Genomic DNA, 24,597 nt, shown 5'->3' with positions numbered 1-24,597 from the left:
ATACGCCTGGGCATTGAGTCAAACAGAGCATGGATGGCGTGTACATGTACAGCTGCCCATACAGCTTCAACACGATACCACAGTTCAAGAGCAGTGACTGGCGTATTGTGAAGATTCAGGTTCTTGGCCACCATTGACCAGACGTTTTCTATTGGTGAGAGATCTGGAGAATGTGCTGGCCAGGGCAGCAGTCGAACATTTTCTGTATCCAGAAGGCCCGTACAGGACCTGCAACATGTGGCTGTGCGTTTTCCTGCTGAAACGTAGGGTTTCGCAGGGATCAAATGAAGGGTAGAGCCACGGGTCGTAACACATCTGAAATAAAACGTCCACTGTTCAAAGTGCCGTCAATGCGAACAAGAGGTGACCGAGACGTGCAACCAATGGCACCCCATACCATCTCGCCGGGTGATACGCCAGTATGGCGATGACGAATACATGCTTCCAATGTGCGTTCACCGCGATGTCGCCAAACACGGATGAGACCATCATGATGCTGTAAACAGAACCTGGATTCATGCGAAAAAATGACGTTTAGCCATTCGTGCACCCAGGTTCGTCGTTGAGTACACCATCGCAGGCGCTCCTGTCTGTGATTCAGCGTCAAGGATAACCGCAGACATGGTCTCCGAGATGATAGTCCATGCTGCTGCAAACGTCGTCGAACTGTTCGTGCAGATGGTTGTTGTCTTGCAAACGTCCCCATCTTTTGACTCAGGGATCGAGACGTGGCTGCGCGATCCGTTAGAGCCATGCGGATAAGATGCCTGTCATCTCAACTGCTAGTGATACGAGGCCGTTGGGATCCAGCACGGCGTTCCGTTCCGTATTACCCTACTGAACCCACCGATTCCATATTCTGCTAACAGGCATTGGATCTCGACCAACGCGAGGAGCAATGTCGCGATACGATAAACATCAAATGGGGACAGACTACAATCCGACCTTCATCAAAGTCTGAAACGTGATGGTACGCATTTCTCCTCCTCACACGAGGCATCACAACAACGTTTTACCACGCAACGCCGGTCAACTGGTGTTTGTGTATGAGAAATCGGTTGGAAACTTTCCTCTTATCGGCACGTTGTAGGTGTCACCACCGCCGCCAACCTTGTGTGAATTTTCTGAAAAACTAATCATTTGCATAACACAGCATCTGCTTCCTGTCGGTTAAATTTCGCGTCTGTAGTACGTCTTCAGAAAGTAAGTCACATGTTATTCTCTGGCAAGTGACTTTCATCGAATGTTACACTACACTTCAAAGTGACACTATTTTTGGAGATAGTCACAAATTCTCTGCAAACAACGGTCGAGACCTTATGCCAATTGTTCAGTTCCTGGACAGTAAAAATCCGCTCATTGGCCACGCAGCCACGGGAGAACCGCTATGTGAACGTCGTCATCGTTGGAAAATCTCGTTCCCCTCAGATCTTGTTTCAACTTGCCGAAACAATGGAAACCGCATGTGCAAGATCTGGATTTCCCGATCAGCATCATCTACATATGTGTGGTTTTGGTCAATTTGTTGGCACCATTTCACTACTACTGGACGCGACATTGCATTTGATCCATAAACCGCCAGAATTTCACCGTGAATTTCTGTAAAATTTAGACTGTTTTATTGTCATTTACAATTTCAGCTTTTGTGTTATTTCCAAGCATGAGATTTGATGTTATATTATTACATACAAACAGGTTAATAATAACGTACTTGTAGGATGGTTATATTGTCAAAGGTTGTTTTCAATGGCATGAGTAGATTTGTTATTTACGTCCAGGTGTCTTAATATTTATGCCTGAAAATGACACCAAACCTAGAACTGCAACAGCACAACAACAGTCACAGCTAAAAGCGAACATGACGTCTTTGAAAATCATTATACAGGCCATTAGTCCGTATTACAAGACGTTACTACACATACTTTCGTACTGAATACTGATGAGTATATGTTCCGTGGTAGGAATGATATTTTCGAGAATTACAGCAGTATAAATTATGACGTCAATTTTTCTTTGAGAGCCACTGGTTTATTGACTTACGTCTCCCGCACTGATACCCGGAAAATGTATTTCCGCAATTGCAATAGACTTTATTCCATGAAGTCAACTAGAAGGAATAAATGTAGCTGTAGGATGAAGGAACTAGTTTCACGATTGCGGAAATTATATTCTTGTGACAGAATTATGTTGTTTAGCAGAACATCATACCTCTTATGAGACGCATATCATTTTGATGCCACGAAGAACCACGAGTGACGAGTGGGCTGTCGTAGCAGGCAGCTACACGTAGCCAGGGTTTTTGACGGACGTCCTTATTAGACGAAAAGGCGAGGAAGTAGGCCGAGCAAGTAGCTGGTGGGCGTATCTTAAGCGCTCGCTCTGCCATTGCTGCTCACAGGCGGCTTCCCTGACTGACACTCGCCACAGCTTGTATGTCTTTAGATAGCTCCAATATGTGAAGCACTCAGTATGATACACAGGTACCAAGTTATTGACCGTGACATAAAGATGCGCAAAGAAAAGCAGGTAGGTGTACGAGTAGCGTAGCTTCACTGTGGGATACAACGCAGTGATCAAACCGATGGACTTGAATTCCGGAGGTTGGCACTTCAAAACCTTCCCATCCATCTCGATTCGGGCCCTAAGTCATTTGTGTAAGTCAACACAGGTGAAGGCTAGCAAAATCAAATGGTTCAAATGGCTCTGAGCACTATGGGACTTAACACCTGAGGTCATCAGTCCCCTAGAACTTAGAACTACTTAAACCAAACTAACCTAAGGACATCACACACATCCATGCCCGAATCAGGATTCGAACCTGCTTCCGTAGCGGTCGCTCGGTTTCAGACTGAAGCGCCTAGAACCGTGCCATAGTGATGACTTGAAGTTCGTGTCCATAGTACAGATTATCGACTTCGTTTCATCAAATTGACCGGTGTCTTTAAATTTCCCTCTGTATACGTCTGTAATCGGTTTCTGACCCTACGTGGCGACCTGCATTGCAACTGGCACTCCATGCTTTCTTATACTTTTTGTTTACTTTTGCTTCACGTGCAAAATTTCGTTCTCCGTGTTCTGAGGTACGACGGAAAATGCGTGCATGACATACTGTTTTATCAGAGTGTGACAATCGTTTCTGAGTGTGAAAAAGAGTTCTACTCTCCGGTGTAAAGAGTGCCTTCTACAGCTTCTCTGGGAAAGTTTCCCAGAAGTTTATTGTTAGCAGGCAGTATTTTCGAATCGAGTTGAATGCAATCTTAAAGTTCGGGTATAGAAAACGTTACAGATTTCCATTTCGAGTGTTTGGTTAATTGCATATCGTATTCCCTACCCGATAGCAAAGTTTTTTGTGTTATTCGCTCCATGCTCGCTTAATGAAAAAGGGTACCACAAACACCACAGCACTGACGGCGAGTTGTCCAAGGAAGTAATATTTCTGTAAATGCCACTAAACAATCCAAATTTTATACTCCATATTGCAGTACTTAACTAAGATATCTTATCGACGTATTGCACCAATTCGAAAATATATCCTTTTGAGTCTTTCATTTCAACGGCAAAAGTAGACGTTGAACAACCAATTTCATGGAGAGTTGACCTACCGTCTGTTAGGGTACCAAAAACCGAATGTAGGAACCGTTATCTCATAGGAAAAAGTAACCTAACGTAGAACAGCTGACATAACGACAGCTGAAGGATTCCACTGCACAACCAATGACGGATTTAACGCAACAACAACACTGAGTAGCGCCATAACGTTAACCTAATCTTAAAGTATTTTCCTTTTCTTGGGTTTCAACTGATGATGGATTGTCCCATACATATTTTTAGTTCGTACTCGCCTTTCTGTTCTAAGACATTTTCGTAAATAAACTTAGACCCCCCCCCTTCCTTAACTGCCATCATAAACAGATTTTAATTATCAGTAGTTTGTATTCTTCTCCGGCTGTCTATGTTAGCCATGTACCCTGCGAACGTGAGGCTTCGTCTTGACTGTTAGTCACTCTCATTAAGACAATGCTGCCTATGGTCTGGCTGTGTTGATGCTAGCCTTCCGATCAAAATTTCTGTGATTATTTATGTAATTTTATTCTTAAGACAGACTTTTCTAAACCAGATGTATACAGTTGACTATTATTGATTCAGTGTTACGCCTGACGTGACAAGAAATCAGATATATAGCTGCATCGACATATTTCTTTGAACCGCCACTGAAGATTCATATCACCACTTTTAATGAAATACTCCTTTGAGCAAAGGTAGGAATAGTGTTGCTCTCTTACGATATGCATTACAATGCTTGTCGTAAAATAAAATGTGTGATAAGTGCTCGCTAATCTATTACCGGAGTGCGCACTAGTTGTTTTGAACAGATTAGATGTATGTTCAGTAACGTATTTTGTTCGTTAGTACTATGACGGCCACTTATTTCCTAAGTAAAACTTATTATTTTACACAGAGCATCAATAATTAGACTTGGAGCTTCGACTGTCACTCATTTTCTCCTCTGTCTTTATTGAATGTGTATATGTAACGCACAGATTCCAACAGAAGTCACAAAAGACATTAGGATAATGCGGTAGCCGTAGCGTATTAGTTGGTATACATTTGTCACATTATGTTAATAAAAACACGAAGCTAATTCATCTTCCAGACTGATAACGACTCGCTACGCTTTTCCAGCATAAACGGTTCTATTCTGAGTTTACACGTCATGTACATATTCGTATGAGCTGCCGTCTGTAATTAGGATACACACTTGTTAAAATACTGACTTTCAATAACGCCTTCATCATCTTTGGGTCCGCCTCCATAGCTGAGTGGCAAGCGTCGAGGGTTGCCTTGTGAAGAACTCGGGTTCGATTCCCAGAACTGCCAAGGCCATCGATAAATACAGGCCTGAGCACACGTCGGTATGACGTCAGCAATGTAGTCTTCGTGGCCAACGATAAATACTTACCAAAGCCGTTCGGTCAAATCATCGACAGTGCAGCAGGGAAGCTTTTAGCGAAGATCTTTGATAAAAAGTCAGAGAAAGGACCATTTTTTACTCGTTACTTCGCTTGCTTTATTGCATGTAAGAAATAAAATGACGAAGTATATTTGGTGCTTGCCTACCATCAGTGGGCTACAGTGAGAGCACATAAAGAACAACGAAAATCATTTGAGAATGGACGAACAAACATTTCCGTTTGCCCTCATGAAAGTGGCCTCTCATAGTTGCATACACGATGACATTTCTTAATTTCATTCATCATCATCTATGTTTTCGAAAAACCTACAGATGTGCCATTGATGATTTAAATAATGAAATATTGCACTAGTTACGTATATTCCCATGTTTAGTATGACCCTTTTAGATAATTTATTCTCATTGTCAAAAGGAAATATTCACATCGGAATTTTATGTGGTGTTCATACGCTTGTTTTTCTGCCTCTCTTGCCGTGCAATTATGTTTTTATGGTTTTCTGCAACTGGACAGGTTTCTTTTGTCCGATCTTCGAAATATCACATAAAGTACATATGTAAATATTTGTACTTGATCATGAGAATAAATTCTCACAAAGCATCGTGCAAATTGTGGAAAATACACAACTGGTGCAATGTTTCATTATTTAAATCATGAATGATATTTCTGCTTTAGATTGTTTTTTAGTTACGGTAAGATTTTTGGCAACAGGCGAAATATATTTTAGCTTGCAATATAGTACTCGAACCTCTGAGTCTACCATTTTACTTATTATTTCATTAACATGTGAACCAACGCATAAATCACCTAATGTGGTATTTATGAAGGTTAAGTTGATTTTTAAGAGTACAAATACATTTATTTCACCTATGTACACTTTGAACGCACTTGGCTTTTCATATCTACATCTCCTTCTACATCTTTATATAATCCATCTGATTGCTGCAGCTATTTCTTTGTAAGATTCAAACTGCTTATTACAGTTTTTGTTCTCAGTGAGCTCTGTGTTGTGGAGAATTTCGGTTTCTTCAGACTTTGCAATGATCACTGGGTTGGTAGGCAGGCAAAAAATATATTTCATCGTTTTATAGATTACATGCACTAAAGCAAGCAAAGCGACATTTAAACAATGGGCCTCGCTCTAAATTTTATCAAAGAGCTACGCTGAAGGTTTCTCTGCTACAGCGTCAAAGATTTGACGAAACAGCTTTGAAAAGTGTTTGTCGTTGGCCACAAACATTACATTACTGACGTCCCAAAGATGTGCGCTCAGGCCTGTATTTGTCAATGGCCACGCCTTGGTGGGAGGATTGGCTCGGGGTGTACTTAACCTCGTCAGGCCAATTGAGGAGCTACTTAACCGCGTAGTAGCGGCCCCACGGTCTGGAAAGTCTGCACAAAAATGGCCGGGACGTGGAGGGAGGGGAGGGGGTGGGGGGGGGGGGTGCCGACCATTTCCGCACGGCAGAGGATGACACGACGGTCGGTAGACATCCCTTGGGTCATCACTGCGTGGACGAGGAGCTCGTTCATCATTTCTAGAAAGTATGGGAACACAGCAAATCTCGACAAATATGACTGAAGTAAACTCCTCGGGAGGGCGAAGATGACAGGTAGGAAACTTGGTGACTACAAGGCACGCTCTCACTCGGCTAATATCCCGAGAATAGTTCATTCTCTCTAGCAAAGTTCGACTGATTTTCTCGTGGGAATTATGTCAAGATATATCTCTTTATTCTTTTCTACGTCACACGTTCCCCCTTTTGTGTCATTTTTAATATTTCTTTTTCGCTATAGCGGACTGTAATTCACGGGATACTGTTGTCAGATGCGGCGTCAGATTTCAAAGATCGTAGAAATGAAATGAGAAGAAGGTAATTTATTATATAGAAAATAGAAATATCGTTGATTACGGAATTCATGATTGATGCTCAACGAAGTATATCTTCGTTTGTAACAAAATTATATCATATATATATATATATATATATATATATATATATATATATATATTTGGGGGGGGGGAGGGGACAGCTCTGTATTTGATTGGTGCTACGCGTGATGTTTTGATATATGTTCAACACCAAAAATGTGTGGGAAATTTTCGGTCAGATTAGCTGATAGTGTTACATGTTACAATACAATATTGAGAGAGAGATTTGGCTGCTGCGTAATGTATTGTACTTATAGAGCGACACACAGACGCCTCAAGTAGATAGGACACTGACTCGCGAGGACAGAAACCTCGGAGTGCAGTACCGATGCCACAGCCGCACAGGGTGCAGGTGAGTAATTTGGGGCTTCCCAGACTTGACGGCTCTTTTATGGCGTCGTTTGCTGCGAATCCTTAAACAAAATGGGAGGGTGAGGAAAAAGGTGAAGAGGGTTTAGGGAGAGCAAAGTCGTTAACAGCTGCGAGGTGGGCGTGTCGGCGGTCACCTCTTACTTAGCATGAAAGAGGGCCGGATCGGCCCCCGCCCTCACAGGCCCCTCCGCAACGCCGGATCTTTTTGGCAGTCAGAAAATATATTCAGCATTTTTTACGGTCGAGTTGTTGGAACGTGTGAGGCGAGGGCAGGGCGAGTGTTTGCATGTGTGCGCGCGGGGTCTATTATCGCAGTGCGGTCCGCTGCCAAAAAATTGCCCCAAAGGAGGAGGCGGATAAGGTCGGCACCACCTATTAACATTGATCTGGCCGGCTGTGTACGCTTGGCAGGCTCCAGTGAACTGTGTCCACGTCCGGCTTAAATCACTGCCTGCGGCCCTCGTCACCACTCTTGCCATTTTTTTCTTTTTAATTCTTCGCGCTATAGGCGTCGGACACACTGTGACCGTTAGCTGTTCGCCTATATTATTTCCGCTCTCACACGTCTGAGCGTGGCTCCTGTAAAGGGACATTCGGTCGTTCGCTCCAGGAGGCGAACTTTACAGTGTCTTTGGGAGACTAGCCAGCACAGATCCATGGAACCAATACTATTTGCGCTCTCTGAAACTTTCCGGCCTGATAGCCACGATGTTTATCCTTTCTTGTAATCTTTGCAGTGGAAGTACACCTATATCTGCACTCCGACAGCCAGCTTAAGGAGCCGGCCGTGGTGGCCGAGCGGTTCTAGGCGCTTCAGTCTGGAACCGAGCGACCGCTACGGTCGCAGGTTCGAATCCTGCCTCGGGCATAGATGTGTGTGATGTCCTTAGGTTAGTTAGGTTTAAATAGTTCTAAGTTCTACGGGACTGATGACCTCAGATGTTAAATCCCATAGTGCTCAGAGCCATTTGAACCAGCTTAAGGTAGCGGATAATACTTTGTTTACCACTCTCACTTTCCCCCTTTCCTGTTCCAATCGGGAATGGACGGGAAGCTTCCGTGCTTCATGGCCTTTTCCCGAAGTACTCTTAGCAGGAAGAAATATATTAGTCGACTCTTTTAGGAACTTACGCTCTCGGATTTGTAATAGCAACACCATGTCGTGAAGTTTCCGTAGTTACTAGGCTAACGAAATGCCCTGCTCTTCTTTGTAGTTTCTCAGTTTCCTCTAACACTCCTGTCCAGTAAGAATGTCACACCAACGAGCAGTACTCAACTACCGTACCAAAGAGGTTTTTGTAAGGTACCTCCTTCGTGGGTGGACTACATGTCTTGAGGATCCTTCCAAGATACTTTCAGTTAAAGAAAAGTTCATTTAGCACCAACACTTTAGTACATATTCATCATGTAGTGGAGACAGACTAACACAAAACACGCAATACAGATGAAACTGGAAACAATTACGTCCCACATCGCGAGTGATCAGAACTGCATTCTCTAGTGGACTTTTGTCAGATCTTATCAGTCTGAGCATTCTGTAAAAATCCTGCCCGGTTTCCGTTTATTTTTCTTGTGAACAAGTAACCGCGGCTTGTATCATTGTTACCAAAAATTCCTGCTTCCGTGCTTAAAAATCTGGATGATTCTTACTTGAATGCGAACACAAATTTATATTAGCCATATCGATTTAGCAGCCGATGAATTTCAGCTTTTGACAAAAAAAAGCATAGACAATACCGTGAGCCATACTAATATTAATTCACACCCCAAATGACCTTTAATCAGGTTCATTAACGCGAGAGTGCTCCTAACTGTTTACTAGCTAGGCAGGAACCGCACTCACCCTCTGCCTGTTGACTTGCTGCGGCCCATACCGAGAGTAGCAAGCATTATTGTACTCTAAAATAGGGCCTATTTTTCAGCATTTACGAATTTCGCTTGCGCGTTGGTATTGCGTAATATTATGTCTATACGAGCAAAGAAATAAAGAAAGCAATAAGTAAATATTATTGTGATCGCAGTAGCGAATTTTTTTTCCATTTGTATTAGGTCCTGATCTTGTCTACTTGTCGAACATTTTCCGTTATGACGCCACCCACGGCTGTTTCTCTTGTACCAGCAGCTGTTAGTCGTGAGATTACATTTTACGTCGCTCCCACCGCATTCGAATTAATGGTGGCACTGTGGCAAGACTCGAATTGGCTGACTACCCTTAGTCGATGCAATGGCACAAATGACACATTAAAACAATCTTCCAACTTGTTTATTTACTATACTCAGCAGTGTTGTACTACAGTTCATTACTTCGGCCCTCGACAGTCTTCTGGTTCCAACGGAGGTGACGTACGGGGTGGCACATTGGACACACATTCAGAAGGCAACAGAGCCCATATCCACGTCTAAACATTGTGGTTTATCCTTTCCGTGGTTTCGCTGATTGTGATTAAGGCGAAGATCGGTATTGTTCCTTTGAAAAGAATGTCGCCTCTTTCTGCCCTAGCCTTCCCTTGTACTTGCTGTGCTCTGTGGCTAATGACCTCGCCGTCGACGGGAGGTTCCTTCAGTGTCGTGGAAGCACGGTCTAGAACCAGACTGCAGCACATTTTTGCTTATTACTCAGACTGTATAACGCTGTTGGAATACCGCTAGAACAGACTGCCCGTTTTACCCTCAAGCCCCAACTCCACGTAGATACTTTTGCAATGTAAGAAAGGTTGCGGAGAATGCTTTTTTACCAGAAATTTTCAAGCAGTGCATTACCCGAAAATTTACACACTACACGTCCCCTAACGCTGTATCTGGTACCAACATAATCCCTCGTATTTTAATCAATTCTTCAACGCTGAGTACGAGACACAATTGTTCTAAAGCTTCTCCAATTCATTACTTGTGCTATGTGCACGTAGAAGGTGATCTCTTGTTGCCCCGTGAAGACAGTTATTCGGAATTTTAAAAGAACAGTTTTAAGCGAATGGCGATGCTTTGCTTGTAGCGCCTGTGATTCTAAAGCTTTCGTACTGAGCAAACGTATGCACTACAGCGCATGTTGCTTTCCTCTGAGCCGTTGCAACCTAAAGAGATTTCTCGACTTGATTGGGATCCCAGACAGGTGGGAAACAGTCGAGGTTTGTTCTCACATTTGCGTAGTACACTGAACCTTTCATACATTTGAAAATAAACCTCACTCACTCTAACTCCATTTTTCCAGCCATCGTATAACACTTTAAGCGTGCATATAGGGATAATAGGTGAATCTTGAACACTCTTTGTTTTGTGCCATGTTAGAAGACGCCTTCTACGTGCACATAGCACAAGTAATGAATTGGAGAAGCTTTAGAACAATTGTGTCTCGTACTCAGCGTTGAAGAATTGATTAAAATACGAGGGATTATGTTGGTACCAGATACAGCGTTAGGTGACGTGTAGTGTGTAAATTTTCGGGTAATACACTGCTTGAAAATTTCTGGTAAGACTACTGCATGCAGCAGTAGTGTGATTTCAATTCCCATTCAGCGAATGTTATTTTATTTTTCTGTAATTTATATAAAAATCTTCACGTAAGCGCCTTTAACAAGAGTGCTACAAATTTACTGCTCCATCTTGCCCAACACAGCTAGCGCTCCGTCTCTGCTGACCTCAGTGTTGACAAGAGTCTCACCTCTAACCTTCCTTTCTTCTAGTAATTTATTCCGGATGCTGTACTTCAACGGAAAACAAGGTTTGTCTCCCTGCACACACTGTGCTGCATCTCTTTAGATTTAGAGTCAGTTGTTGGTCACTTCACTTTTATGCAAGTCTTCCTAAAGGTCCCTTCTATTCTCAACCTTCCCACCCGATCGGCGAATCTGTGGTATATATTTTTATTTTTCAGCAATTACGTCGTTGTTAAGATTTAAGCTGAAGTTCGAGCAGCCTGGTGAGAGATTTCGCCAGGTGTCATGCAGACCACACATCATAATTTTCATACGTTTCCTTCTTGATGACAATTCTCGGCGCACTCTGCAGGAGCAATGAAAATGCTCCTGCACCGTTTACAGTGTGTTATCGCCCACATTACAGCCCGTAATTGGCTCCCCTGCTCGCATGAACCGCTGGCTATGAAGACAGTTTTTTGGCACAGACAGCGATGTGCCGGCCCGGCCGTGCGGTTGTAAGCGCTACCGTCTGGAACCGAGCGACCGCTACGGTCGCAGGTTCGAATCCTGGCTCGGGCAGCATGGGTGTGTGTGATGTCCTTAGTTTAGTTTCGTTTAATTAGTTCTAAGTTCTAGGCGACTGATGACCTCAGAAGTTAAGTCGCATAGTGCTCAGAGCCATTTGAACAGCGAGCTGTAGACCAGTGCAGAGAATTGGCGGAAAGCACTGGAGGCTGCCTTCAAGAAAGAGGGTATTGGGAAGTTTGTACAGCGCTGCGACAGATGTCTAAATCGGAGTGGTAACAATGTAGGTTGAAGGTGTATAATTGTTGCAAATAAAACATTTTTGATTTTCTCTGAGGTTACCATTTCGCGACGGATCGGACCATACTTTCCGAGTAGCCCTCGTATGTTGTGGCCATTTTTGGTGATCTGGTCTGTCATTTGTTTCCAGTGGTTTAAGTCGACCACGATTACCTAAATCACTTTACTCAGACCTAAATCTATAACGCATTCATCTCTATACGAATCAATATTCTTGGCTACAGACCCATCCCACTAACTTCTCTATTAATTGATAAGTATAGCTCACCGAACATAACCACGATACCACAGCTATTATAGTGGCAATGCGATCAGGAGTTCTTATATTTTTCTTTTCCTGTGGTGCAGATAAAGAACTAAACGCATTAGAAGTGTCTCAACCTTTTTTTTTCCTTTTGTCGAGTGTTCCGTATCTCGTAGCCTGCGCACGAAATGGACGTATAAATAGTGGCGTTTTAGCGCATCTGCAGTTTATGGAGTGGCCGGCTATTGTATTCACGGGCGGCGAGATGAGCTGCAGCGGGCGCGGAGAAACGCTCATAACGCGCCGTAATACTGCTGCCTGTGAGCTTTTAAATGGGTCAATCCGTTGCAGAGCGGGTCGCACCATAGCGCTACAATGGCACATCCCACACTCTGGCAACTCGTGCTTCAAATTATAAATTATCGCGCCACGACACAAGCAGCAGCTTGCCTTCGAATTGCCTTTTCGAGTCTGCAGGAACGGGGACCGCTGCCAACGGCAAATGAGAATACAGAGGCCACGAAGTCGGCTCTCACATCTTGTTATTAGATTGAACCAGTGGGAGATTTTGTTTCTGTCTGCCTGTCTCTTGCGTGGTATGACTCTGAATGGATGTCGAAGCATTGTCGCCAGTGTCTCGTATGGAGATAAAAATATTTTAATCGTCCTTTGTTTAGAAACTTTCTAAGCAGGTCGAGCGAGATTACGTAAGAATTTAATCGAACCTATATTTGAATGAGGTGACGAGGAGACGGTAATGAAATGGATACCAGATAAGACTTATAAAATATAAATCACAATAAATGAAATTGTCTAAACCAACATAATATTTGTTTTTGGAGGGAGTCTGCCTTGAACAAAATATAATTTTATTTCTTCTTTAATTTCGCAGGCATGTTTTTCTGAAGTTTCAGCATCATCACTGCGCTTTTATTTTCTTGCTGTTAAACAGAAAAAATGCTCTTTATTGCTTGTACACACATAAATTTGAGTTTTTAAGACAGTATTTACAAATTTGAAGAGTAAACAAAGTTTTGTATCTATGCCTTGTTACCACATCGAGCGGTTACCCTGTTTGTTTTTTTTTATCTTTTTACTGCATCTGTCTTCTTTTACAGCTTGTCATCTGCAACCATACAGAACTTACCGTAGAAATGTTATTTACTTCGAAATTTTACGACTGGGACGGTTATCGTTAGGACCGACATTATGTAATTCTGCGTGGAAGATTGTGCGTGTGTGTGTGTGTTTTCAGTACGTTTCACCGACTTTTTCTGGTTTCCTCACACAGACACACAATCCTTAAGGTGTTAATAGCATGTATTAGTATTGTATATACCTGCTTTGGGCTGATTTTTCCAGATGTGATGAGTTGTACGATAATGTGCTGCATTCCTACAAAACGTTACTTTTGTATCATTTGTATCATGTTAAGCAAATGTGTAGAGCTTTGTATTTCTCGTCCTAGCCCGTCCAGTTAGCCGTGTTCTAACGCACTGCTTTCCGGGCGCGAAGGCATGCCAGTCCCCGGCACGAATCCGCCCGGCGGATTAGTGTCGAGGTCCGGTGTTCCGGCTAGTCTGTGGATGGTTTTTAAGGCGGTTTTCCATCTGCCTTGGCGAATGCGGCCTCGTTCCCCTTATTCCGCCTCAGTTACACTAGGTCGGCAATTGCTGCGCAAACACTTTCTCCCCGTACGCGTACACCATAATTACTCTACCACGCAAACATTGGGGTTACACTCGTCTGGTGGTGTGAGACGTTCTCGGGGGGTCCGCTGTCGAATCATCAGTCGGCTACCAAGATGACGTCTCCATACGATAGCATGCGGGTATTAGTCACGCATTAACACCTGTACGTCGGCATTAAGACAGCATCTTCCAGATGTATCATATATCTTGTTTAGTGATGAAGTCACATTTACAATCATGGCCAGATAAACCACCGAAACATGTTCTTTTGGTCTCTTGACAATCCCCATTGGCTTTGTCAGGTGGTACTTCAGCGTCCATGGGGCGTAAACGCGTGGTTTGGGAGAGTCAACCACCAGCTCATAAGCCCGGATTTCATAGACGGAATATTGAACATGCACAAGTATAGCACGCTCCTAACAGACCATCTTCTCGGATGCTAGAAGACGTTCCTCTGCAGACTAGGAGAAACCTGTGGTACCAATACAATGGCTGTCCAGACTGTAGTGCAGGAAATACTAAAGAATGTCTTCACGAGTTGCTTCCAGATCGTTGGATTGGATGCAGAGGACCTGTACGTTGGCCGACCCATTCACCCGATTTGACGCCTGTAGTCTTTTTTCTCTGGGGAAAGCTGAAAGACGCTGTCTACAAGGACACACTAACAACGTATTACTGCAGCCTGCTCAGCTGAAATCTAGCACGAGTGCAACAGATGTTCCATACCAGTCTGGAAGCGTGTATTGCCGCTTCCGGTGATCATTTTGAAGACAGCTTGTGATAGTCAATTGTTTCATTACTGGTCAGAATCCACATAACTAATGTATGCACTTGCGTTGGTCTTTAGCGTATGCTACCACGGGTATTGCATAAGTGTCGCTGTGGGAACTTTTCAAAATAAGATACCTCGTAAACGACTCGTACCAGAATCCTGCAACAAACACCAATTGCACTGTAATTTATCCTACTATTAGTTTGCTGATGTCAACAGTCATTGTTCCATTTAAAAAAGTGTATCTTTGCACAGAAAATACACTGCTTAGGTATTATTGCAATCTGTTTATTGGCTAACAATACGAGATTCTGACTGCCCATTCATTATGTGAAAACCGCACATCAATAGCACTTTCCACTTCCGCAATATTTCAGTGCAAATTTTACGTATAATAGTAATGTCACACAACGTGCAGTCATCCTGATGACGACTGTCTTCAATATTAATTGGAACTTTGATCCACAGTTTACTCGTCCCACTTTCACAATGTCGGATCTAACTATCATATAGGTTAACGGTCGACTGTTTTGCAAGTACCAGCATATACTGAATTAGAAGATAGTGTTTTATTAGTTTCTCCTAAACGTTAATGGAAAATATGTGGACAGACTCACCTGAAACGCATATAAGACTTCCTTCCCTAGAAGCTCGAGGAACGACGCGTTTAGTATGCAAGTACAGGCCTCAGTAATAGGAAACTCTATTACTCAAGTCCACGTAACATCAGTCTAAATGTGAATCAAGTGAGATGACGGAGTAGTTACGAAACTGGATTCGAATTCAAGAGGAGCCTAGTTCAAATCTCCTTACGGGCAACGTGAAATAGGTTCTTTGTGGTATGTTAAATCACTTGACGCACAGGCAGGTTCCATCTGCAAGACAATAGCCGATTTGCTTCCACATATTCATGTAAATTAGCTTCTACTCCGTCTCTGAAGAATATAACGTCATCTTGAAATATCTGTGCAAGTGGCCGAGCGGTTCTAGGCGCTTCAGTCCGGAACCGCGCTGCTGCTACCGTCGCAGGTTCGAATCCTGCCTCGGGCATGGATGTGTGTGATGTCTTTAGGTTAGTTAGGTTTAACTAGTTCTAGGTCTAGGGGACTGATTACCTCAGATGTTAAGTCCCATAGTGCTTAGAGCCATTTCAACCATTTAGATGTGCAGCCTCCAATGTTCCCGTAAAAGTAGCACTTTGTGGATTCTGAATGTCAATATAATGCACTTAGTAAGAATCAAAAAGAAAGAATTCGAATTAAACAATTTATTTTATTTGGAGGTAAAAACGACTGATGTAACAAAGACTACATTCTAGCTCTGTGCCGTGCCATTAACGAGAAAGTCACTCGAAAGGAAAAATACTATGACTTCTGAACAGATTTATTCAAAAGATCAGAAATTGTTTCGCAAGTTTTATAAATATCTTCAAGTTGTGCAGCTGAAAGAATAATTAACAGCAACACTTAATTTACTTAAATAAGGTCTGGTAGTGCTATTTTCAGCTTCTCTTCTACCCTCTTCGTAGGAATAAAAGCCATGCATTATGGTCATTGAATAAGTATTTTCATTTGACCGCCGCCCCTGTAGTGTAAGTCACTAAACCGTTGTTTCACATTTGCACTCAACTATTACTTAGCATTTCTGCTCCCCGATGACAGAGGCAGCACTGTAATAGTGAGAATGCTATATTACTAAACAGCTAAAATGGAGCACGGTCTCAATTACAGGTTGCCGACCTAACGAATTGATTTTCAATATTTCACATTATTAGTGACTGGATTTAAAAATTTAAAATGCAATTTCAATCTACTCGTTAATAGGTATATCTTACGTTAAAGCCTCAACACAATAAGTCAAATATTAAAGATAGAAACGATATATACACTACTGGCCATTAAAATTGCTACACCACGAAGATGATGTGCTACAGGCGCGAAATTTAACCGACCGGAAGAAGATGCCGCGATATGGAAATGATTAGCTTTTCAAGGCATTCACACAAGGTTGGCGCCGGTGCCGACACCTACAACTTGCTGACATGAGGAAAGTTTCCAACCGATTTCTCATACACAAACAGCAGTTGACCGGCGTTGCTTGGTGAAACGTTGTTGTGATGCCTCGTGTAAGGAGAAGAAATGCGTACCATCACGTTTCCGACTTTGATAAAGGTCGGATTGTAGCCTATCGCGATTGCGGTTTATCGTATCATGACATTGCTGCTCGCATTGATTGAGACCCATTGACTGTTAGTAGAATATGGGATCGGTGGGTTCAGTAGGATAATACGGAACGGAACGCCGTGCTGGATCCCAACGGCCTCGTATCACTAGCAGTCGAGATAACAGGCATCTTATCCGCATGGCTGTAACGGATAGTGCAGCCAGGTCTCGATCCCTGCAAGACAACAACCATCTGCACGAACAGTTCGACGACGTTTGCAGGAGCATAGACTATCAGCTCAGAGACCATGGCTGCCGTTACCCTTGACGCTGCATCACAGACAGGAGCACCTGCGATGGTGTACTCAACGACGAACCTGGGTGCACGAATGGCAAAACGTCATTTTTTTGGATGAATCCAGGTTCTGTTTACAGCATCACTACGGTGGCATCCGTGTTTGGCGACATCGCGGTGAACGCACATTGGAAGCGTGTATTCGTCATCGCCATACTGGCGTATCACCCGGCGTGATCGTATGGGGTGCCATTGGTTACGCGTCTCGGTCACCTCTTGTTCGCATTGACGGCACTTTGAACAGTGGACGTTACATTTCAGTTGTGTTAGGACCCGTGCCTCTACTCTTCATTCGATCCCTGCGAAACCCTACATTTCAGCAGGATAATGCACGATCGCATATTGCAGGGCCTGTATGGGCCTTTCTGGATACAGAAAATGTTCGACTGGCCAGCACATTCTCCAGGTCTCTCACCAACTGAAAACGTGTGGTCAATGGTGGCCGAGCAACTGGCTCATCACAATACGCGAGTCACTACTCTTGATGAACTGTGGTATCGTGTTGAAGCTGCATGGGCAGCTGTACCTGTACACGCCATCCAAGCTCTGTTTGACTCAATGCCCAGGCGTATCAAGGCCGTTATTATGGCCGTAGGTGGTTGTTCTGGGTACTGATTTCTCAGGATCTATGCACCCAAATTGCCTGAAAATGTAATCACATGTCAGTCCTAGTATAATATTTTTGTCCACTGAATACCCTTTTATCATCTTCATTTCTTCTTGGTGTAGCAATTTTAATGGCCAGTAGTGTATATTACTAAACAGCTAAAATGGAGTATGGTCTCAATTGCAGGTTTCCTACCTAACGACTTCTAGGGACAACAAGAATTTGATTTTCAATATTTCTCATCATTATTGACTGAACTTAAAAATTTAAAATGCAATCAGAATCTACTCGTTGATCGGTATAATCTTACGTTACAGGCTTAACACAGTAAGTCGCATATTAAAGATAGAAACTGTATATAGTATGTATGAGGGAGCGTAACTCACTTCATGGAAATTAACCAGATTATATCGATCCAGTATTGAGAATGAGAGCACTGGGAGATTTGCAACAAGCCTTATACAGAATTTCAAACCGTTTCCAAATTTTTCACCCTGACACCCTCACAAAATAAAGAAAGGAAAAAGTTTATCGCTTACTACATTTTCTGTGTTCATGTAGTAAAACTTCAGCTCCAGGAATGAAATTTTGTTTTATTACTTCTTTACCACTAACTCCATTGCCGACATTTTGCAGACAGTATCCACATATAGAGCTGAATATACTTACAAAGTTATATCATTTACGATTCATAGTTCAGGAGATATGGCGTCATATAAACATTGAGATGCGTGGAAAACTAGCATTTCTTAAAACGGAGTGCCAACTACCAAGATTATACTCAACCAGTGTTTTATAATGTGAAAACTTAGAGAGTTGCAACAAACTTTATAAATGCTGTATTATACATGGGAGTTCGATTCTTTAAGGAATCGGTGTTGGGCGCACAGAGTAAATATACCTATGTCGCAGTTACGTGACGACGAAGTACATTCTTGGTTGTGATCTTTCGCGGGTAACGATCATGATGATGATGATGATGATGATGTTTGGTTTGTTGGTCACTCAACTGAGCGGTCATCAGCGCCTGTACAAAGTCCCAATTTTTACGCAGTCCAAATTTTTTACACAATCCAATCTAGCCACTGTCACAAATGATGATGATTATGATGACGAAATGATGAGGATAACACAAATACCCAGTCCCCGGGCAGAGAAAATCCCCAACCCGTCCGGGAAACGAATCCAGGACCCCGTGATCCAGAGGCAGCAACGCTAGCCACTAGACCACGAGCTGCGGACGCGGATTATGACGTTGATGTGATCTTGTGGGTCAAGTGAATGAGCTGCAAGTCGATACTGTATTTACTTTACTCACAGATTTGTTACTACTGATGATTTCGCCATATTTACGCTAGTAAGAACTTTGCACACACTGCCAATTCAGCAACAATTTACATCTGCGTGTGAGACACACTATGAAAACTAACACCCATATGTCTGTCGGCCATGTAGGTTTGCCGTTCATAAAATGATAATTCGGCTGTCAGCGAGTTCACCTTGTGCCATAGCTCCTCGTTCATTATAATATTGTAGACTGTTTTATTACCAAAGACGTTCCTATCGGTCTGTAACATATTGTACAATGGCACAGTCCCTGACGACGCAGTCTAGGGTGCCCACTGCTCCACGTTCTCAAGTGACTGTGGTGCGTTGTCGTATTTTTAGTACGTAGTAGGGATATGGATCATGTAGCGAGAGTATATCACCCTTGGTCAGAAAGAAGATAGCGATGTTGGACGCTGGGGTCCGGAGCGAAGTCGACTTTCTAACTCTCGTCAAAGATGTTCCACTGGCTTCAGGTCGGGACTCTGCGCGGGCCAGTCCATTAAGTAATGCTGTTGTCTACACACCATTGCCTCACAGATGCTGCTTTACGACAAGAAGCATTGTCATGCTGATACAAACACTCATCGTCCCCGAACTGTCCCTTTGCTGTACGAAGTGCACAATACTGTAAAATGTGTTCATATCTTTCCACATTTAGCGTTATCTTCATCACAATAAGTGGACCACACGATAAACACGAAAAACACGCCTATACCGTAACATCACCTCCTCAGTTGGCACTAAACATGGTAGCAAGTTATGCTATTCAAAAATTCGCCAAACACAGACCCTTCCATCGGATTACCACAGGACGTAGTGTGATTCTTCACTTCACATTACGTATTCCACTCATCCACTGTCCCGCGTAGTCACTCTTTACATAGCCTCAGACATCTCTTAGCATTGACTGCAGAAATGCGTGTCTTATGAGGAGCTGCTTGACCATTGTATCCCATTTTTTTAGCTCCCCAAGCACACTCATAGTGCTAGATGGACTGCTTGTAGAACTTCTAAACTAAAGAGTGATTTCTTCCGCTGATTTCATGTGTTTTTACAACCACCCTCTCAATGCTTGGCGCTCCCTGTCCGTCATTACATGAGGTCTGCCTTGTCTCGGTTTAGTTGTGGTTCTTCCTTCACGTTTCCACTTTACAGTCCCATCACCAACAGTCGATTTGGTAGCTTTAGAATGGTTGAAAGTTAGTAAGCTTTCCTGACCGACCCATTCTACTGTTATTGCATCTCTGCTGACAGCACATAACTCCATGTATCCTTTTGTACTGGCGGGTGGTCTGCTCGTGACACGACACAAATCCCGGAATCATTGTTGCCTGGTGAAGAAACCAGTGACAAAACTGCTCCCGATGTGGAACGTACGTCGCTAGTAAGCCCTCCACACGCTGTAAGTGATAAGGGCAGTAACAATTGCCATGGAGAATGTTCCATACGGTCCTCTGGCTTACCGTGAACTGGTGGGACAACTGCCGTGTACTGACACGGCGGTCGCCTTCCACAGTGATAATCACATTTTCCTCCAAGTTTGGTGTACGAACATTTCGAGTACGTCCTTCATGATTTCCTGCTTCCTGAAATGTCCCTGTCTCAGACAAACGGCGAGACACTGTTGCAAACATTGAATGGTGTTCAGCGTCAAAACCAAGCATTTCCGGACATAGGTTCATTTGACTTTTTTGTTTCGTATCCTCTCACCAATAAATCTCTCGAGTTTTTACATGGTGAAGAAAAATCACACTGTATATATTTTTTTTATTCCCTTTAAATTAAAATCGTCCGCATCTCGTTGTCTTGCGGTAGCGTACTCGCTTCCCGCGCACTGGGACCCGGGCTAGATTCCCGGCGGGGTCAGGGATTTTTCCTGCCTCGTGATGACTGCGTGTTGTTGTGTCGTCTTCTTCATCATCATCATCATCCATCCCCATTACGGCTGGAGGAAGGCAATGGCAAACCACCTCCACTAGGACCTTGCCTAGTACAGCGGTGCGGGTCTCCCGCATCGTCCCCTATGAGACCACATCATCATCACCGTCATCAAATTAAAATCAGGTTTCTAATGTGGAGTATATATTATACAGGCTGACAAAAAAGTGAAGCTCTCACAACGCGGGGAGGAAACGAATGAAACTTCAGGGGTTGAGAGGAAAAGTGATGTTATTTCAGTGATTACGATAAACCAAGTCATATTTACAAAGAATTTGGTAGTATGAACCCACTTATCAGTATGACGTTGCACCCCCACTGTCGTGGATGCATGCTCTCATTTGATTGGGAAGGGTCTCATAACACCGTAGTATGCCCTCCTGAGGCATGCTGACCCACAACTGTTTTATGTGCTTTCTCGATATTCTGGATACTGGCAAAAGAACACATTTGACGTCCGAGTTGGTCCCACACGCTCTGCCGGCCGCTGGTGGCCGAGCGGTTCTGGCGCTACAGTCTGGAACCGCGCGACCGCTACGGTCGCAGGTTCGAATCCTGCCTCGGGCATGGATGTGTGTGTTGTCCTTAGGTTAGTTAGGTTTAAGTAGTTCTAAGGTCTAGGGGACTTATGACCTCAGCAGTTGAGCCCCATAGTGCTCAGAGCCATTTGAACCATTTTTGAACCCATACGTTCTATCGGGGACAGATGTGAAGTTCTTACTGGCAATGGAAAACGACAACATCACGCAATCTGTTAACAGAGACTCGTGCCATGTGTGGATGTGCCTTTTCCTATTGAAAAATGGCACTACGATAGTGTCGCACCATAGGTAACACGTGAGGGCGCAGGATTTCTGTGACGTACCGTTGTGCGGCCAGAGATCCTTCAATCACTACCAGCGGTGTCGTGAAGCTATACCCGATAGCTTCCCATACCATTACGGCAGGGGTAACTCCGCTGTCCCTCTCCAAAACATTGGAAGAATGGGGTTTCTCCCAGGTCGCCGCCATGCTCGCCGACAATGATCACCCGAGGTAGTGTACCGAGCGAGGTGGCGCTGTGGTTAGCACACTGGACTCGCATTCGGGAGGACGACGGCTCAATCCCGTCTCCAGCCATCCTGATTTAGGTTTTCCGTGATTTCCCTAAATCGTTTCAGGCAAATGCCGGGATGGTTCCTTTGAAAGGGCACGGCCGATTTCCTTCCCAATCCTTCCCTAACCCGAACTTGCGCTCCGTCTCTAACGACCTCGTTGTCGACGGGACGTTAAACACTGACCACCACCACCACCACCGAGGTAGTGTAGAACTGTGGTTCATCACTGAACACAATGCGACGCCATTAATAAGCAGTCCTTGTTTACCGGTCACGGCATGGTTCCAGACGAACCATATTTTGTGTTGTGTCGACGGCAACATACGCATAGGGCGGTACTTCCTTAAAAAACTGCTGCTAGTCTCCGACCAATGGTGCGGACTGAGAGTATATCGCAGGGCGTCCATTGCTTGTTCTCGGATGGCATGTGCAGATATGAAGGGTTTACAACGTGCTTGGTGCACAATACGGCAATCGTCCCTTGTGATGGTCAGCCGTGGACGATCGGAACAGTGGCGGCGAGTATGCCTGGACTTACATTCTGACTCAGTCCACCATCTGGTCTCTACCACATATGAATGCCCCACAGATATGGGTACTACATGATTCGACCATTTGGCGAAATGGAGTTCAATCAGGCCCATTTCACTTTTCGGGTGCTGATAACGCTGTCTCAAACGAGTACGCTGCATCTCCGTGTCCTTCACGGTGATCATTCAACATCTGACGCTGCTCGTGCCTTTTATATACCCTGCCAAGCCTGTGAGAACTCTAAATACGATCAACATTCTGGTGGCCATTCTACATGTGACAGAATATGTACAAAATCGCAACTCCAATCATTGACATATCCGCCGTTGGTACGCACGAGTACTAAGTTACATTAGCATCTGGCCATGTCTTCTGCGTGCTTGACTTTTATTTTCAGGCTGTGTATTTCATAATGGTGTCAGTGAAGAAAAACATTTAAATAACTGATTCAGATCATAACCATTCCCTTTTACTTGTGCTTTAGCGGCATGTCGGAACCCATTCTCTTTTCCTCGGGCTTTAGTGGCGTGTCGGCAGGCAGACCAGTAGAAACGGATTAACTCAGTCTTATTAAGCAGAGGACAGTTGCGCTGTTGCTACACGTGCTGTACCCGTAAATTTTGTCGAACGTAAACTGTTTTACATGTGTTTGTGCGCAGAGTACACGAGGAGCAACTTGGAGCAATTCCAGGTTTCGTCTAGAGGGGCGTAAAAATCGTTTACAAAGGAGACCCTTGCCGTCTAGTACGTCAGATTCCAGTTCTCTCTGTGATGTTGCCTGATTTTGAGGCTTTCACGCCTGACCATTTCATTCACGTTCTTATTATACGCCGAAACTGCTTTAACGCACCTGAGAGCTGAGAGCTAATCAGCGCATGCATTTATTACGTTGGCCGGCCGAGGTGGCCGAGCGGTTCTAGGCGATACAGTCTGGAACCTTGCTACCGCTACGGTCGCAGGTTCGAATCCTGCCTCTGGCATGGATGTGTGTGATGTCATTAGGTTAGTTAGGTTTAAGTAGTTCTAAGGGACTGATGACCTCAGAAGTTGAGTCCCATAGTGCTCAGAGCCATTTGAACCATTTATTACGTAGTATGCTGTCAGATGTACGTCTCGTGTTTTTATAGCATTTAAAAGATAGTGTATATGTAGACGTGCTGCATCTTCTGACTGTTACCAGACGTCATCTAAACATGCTCACATTTTTTTTATTTGTCAATTTTCAGAACGAGAAAGTGGAGGTAAAGCAGAAGTGGGCGTCCCGGCTGCTGGGCAAGCTGCGAAAGGACATCACGCAAGAGTGTCGGGAAGACTTCGTGCTCAGCATCACGGGCAAAAAGCCCGCCATGTGCGTCCTGTCCAACCCTGACCAGAAAGGCAAAATGCGCCGCATCGACTGCCTGCGACAGGCTGATAAGGTAACTCACTCCTCCTATGTAATAAAACTGTCAACTCACTTTTACAGCAAAAGATAATTCCAAGTTATTTCTCAGACTTCGAGATAGAAAACTCTTTGCTGTCGTACACCATAAAAACTCTTGTAATTCTACCATTCGGATTCCAATGAGAGACAAACTGCTAAGCTCAGATCTAATGATAGAACCCTTTCAGGGAGAGACTAGTTGCAGGTCACACAAAGTGATAATCACACCAGTAAAGATACGACGGTTGTTCCTCTGACGGGCAGTGAAGTACTGTTTTTAGGTCAAAAATACACTTCATTTTCGACGTAAACTTCATTTTGAGGAAAAGGCTTTTAGACCGCTTTCATAGTTAATACTTTCCATCACAGAATTGCTGTTCTGTATTGCTGATAAAACCTTTCACCATGTGACACAACCTCTTCAGTATAATCATAAAATAATTCTTTACATATGGGAGGAGGTGGGCGTCAAGAGTCATTAAAAATTTCATGACCAGGATGATCGTTGCAACAATTATTCTAACTTTCTTTCCCAGTCCGTTTATCCAAAAGGTTTTGGTGGATTTCACGACATTCATATTTACCTACACAAGATAATAGACATATTAAATCACCCTGCACCACATAATAGACTAACCATAACAAAGCCTTCATATGGAACCGATTTCGTCCTGTTACCGCGCCGGCTTATCGGCTTCAGATATTGATTTGAT

The 24,597-nt window shown here is 43.7% G+C and overlaps 1 protein-coding gene across 22 annotated transcripts in view; it reads left to right on the top strand.

Annotated features, from left to right (window-relative positions):
* Window positions 1–24,597, top strand: part of LOC126298847 (nuclear factor 1 X-type) — a 1,745,828-nt gene that overhangs the window by 1,407,957 nt on the left and 313,274 nt on the right. For all 22 annotated transcript variants that reach the window (XM_049990351.1, XM_049990348.1, XM_049990347.1 and 19 more), the window contains one exon: window positions 23,688–23,879. In XM_049990351.1, the coding sequence (XP_049846308.1) occupies window positions 23,688–23,879 (192 nt within the window). The remainder of the gene's footprint in view (window positions 1–23,687; window positions 23,880–24,597) is intronic.

This window comes from Schistocerca gregaria, chromosome X, assembly GCF_023897955.1.
Source record: "Schistocerca gregaria isolate iqSchGreg1 chromosome X, iqSchGreg1.2, whole genome shotgun sequence".
NCBI classification, from domain to species: domain Eukaryota; kingdom Metazoa; phylum Arthropoda; class Insecta; order Orthoptera; family Acrididae; genus Schistocerca; species Schistocerca gregaria.
Note: the sequence above shows the minus strand (reverse complement) of the source record. Positions and strands in the feature narration are given on the sequence as shown.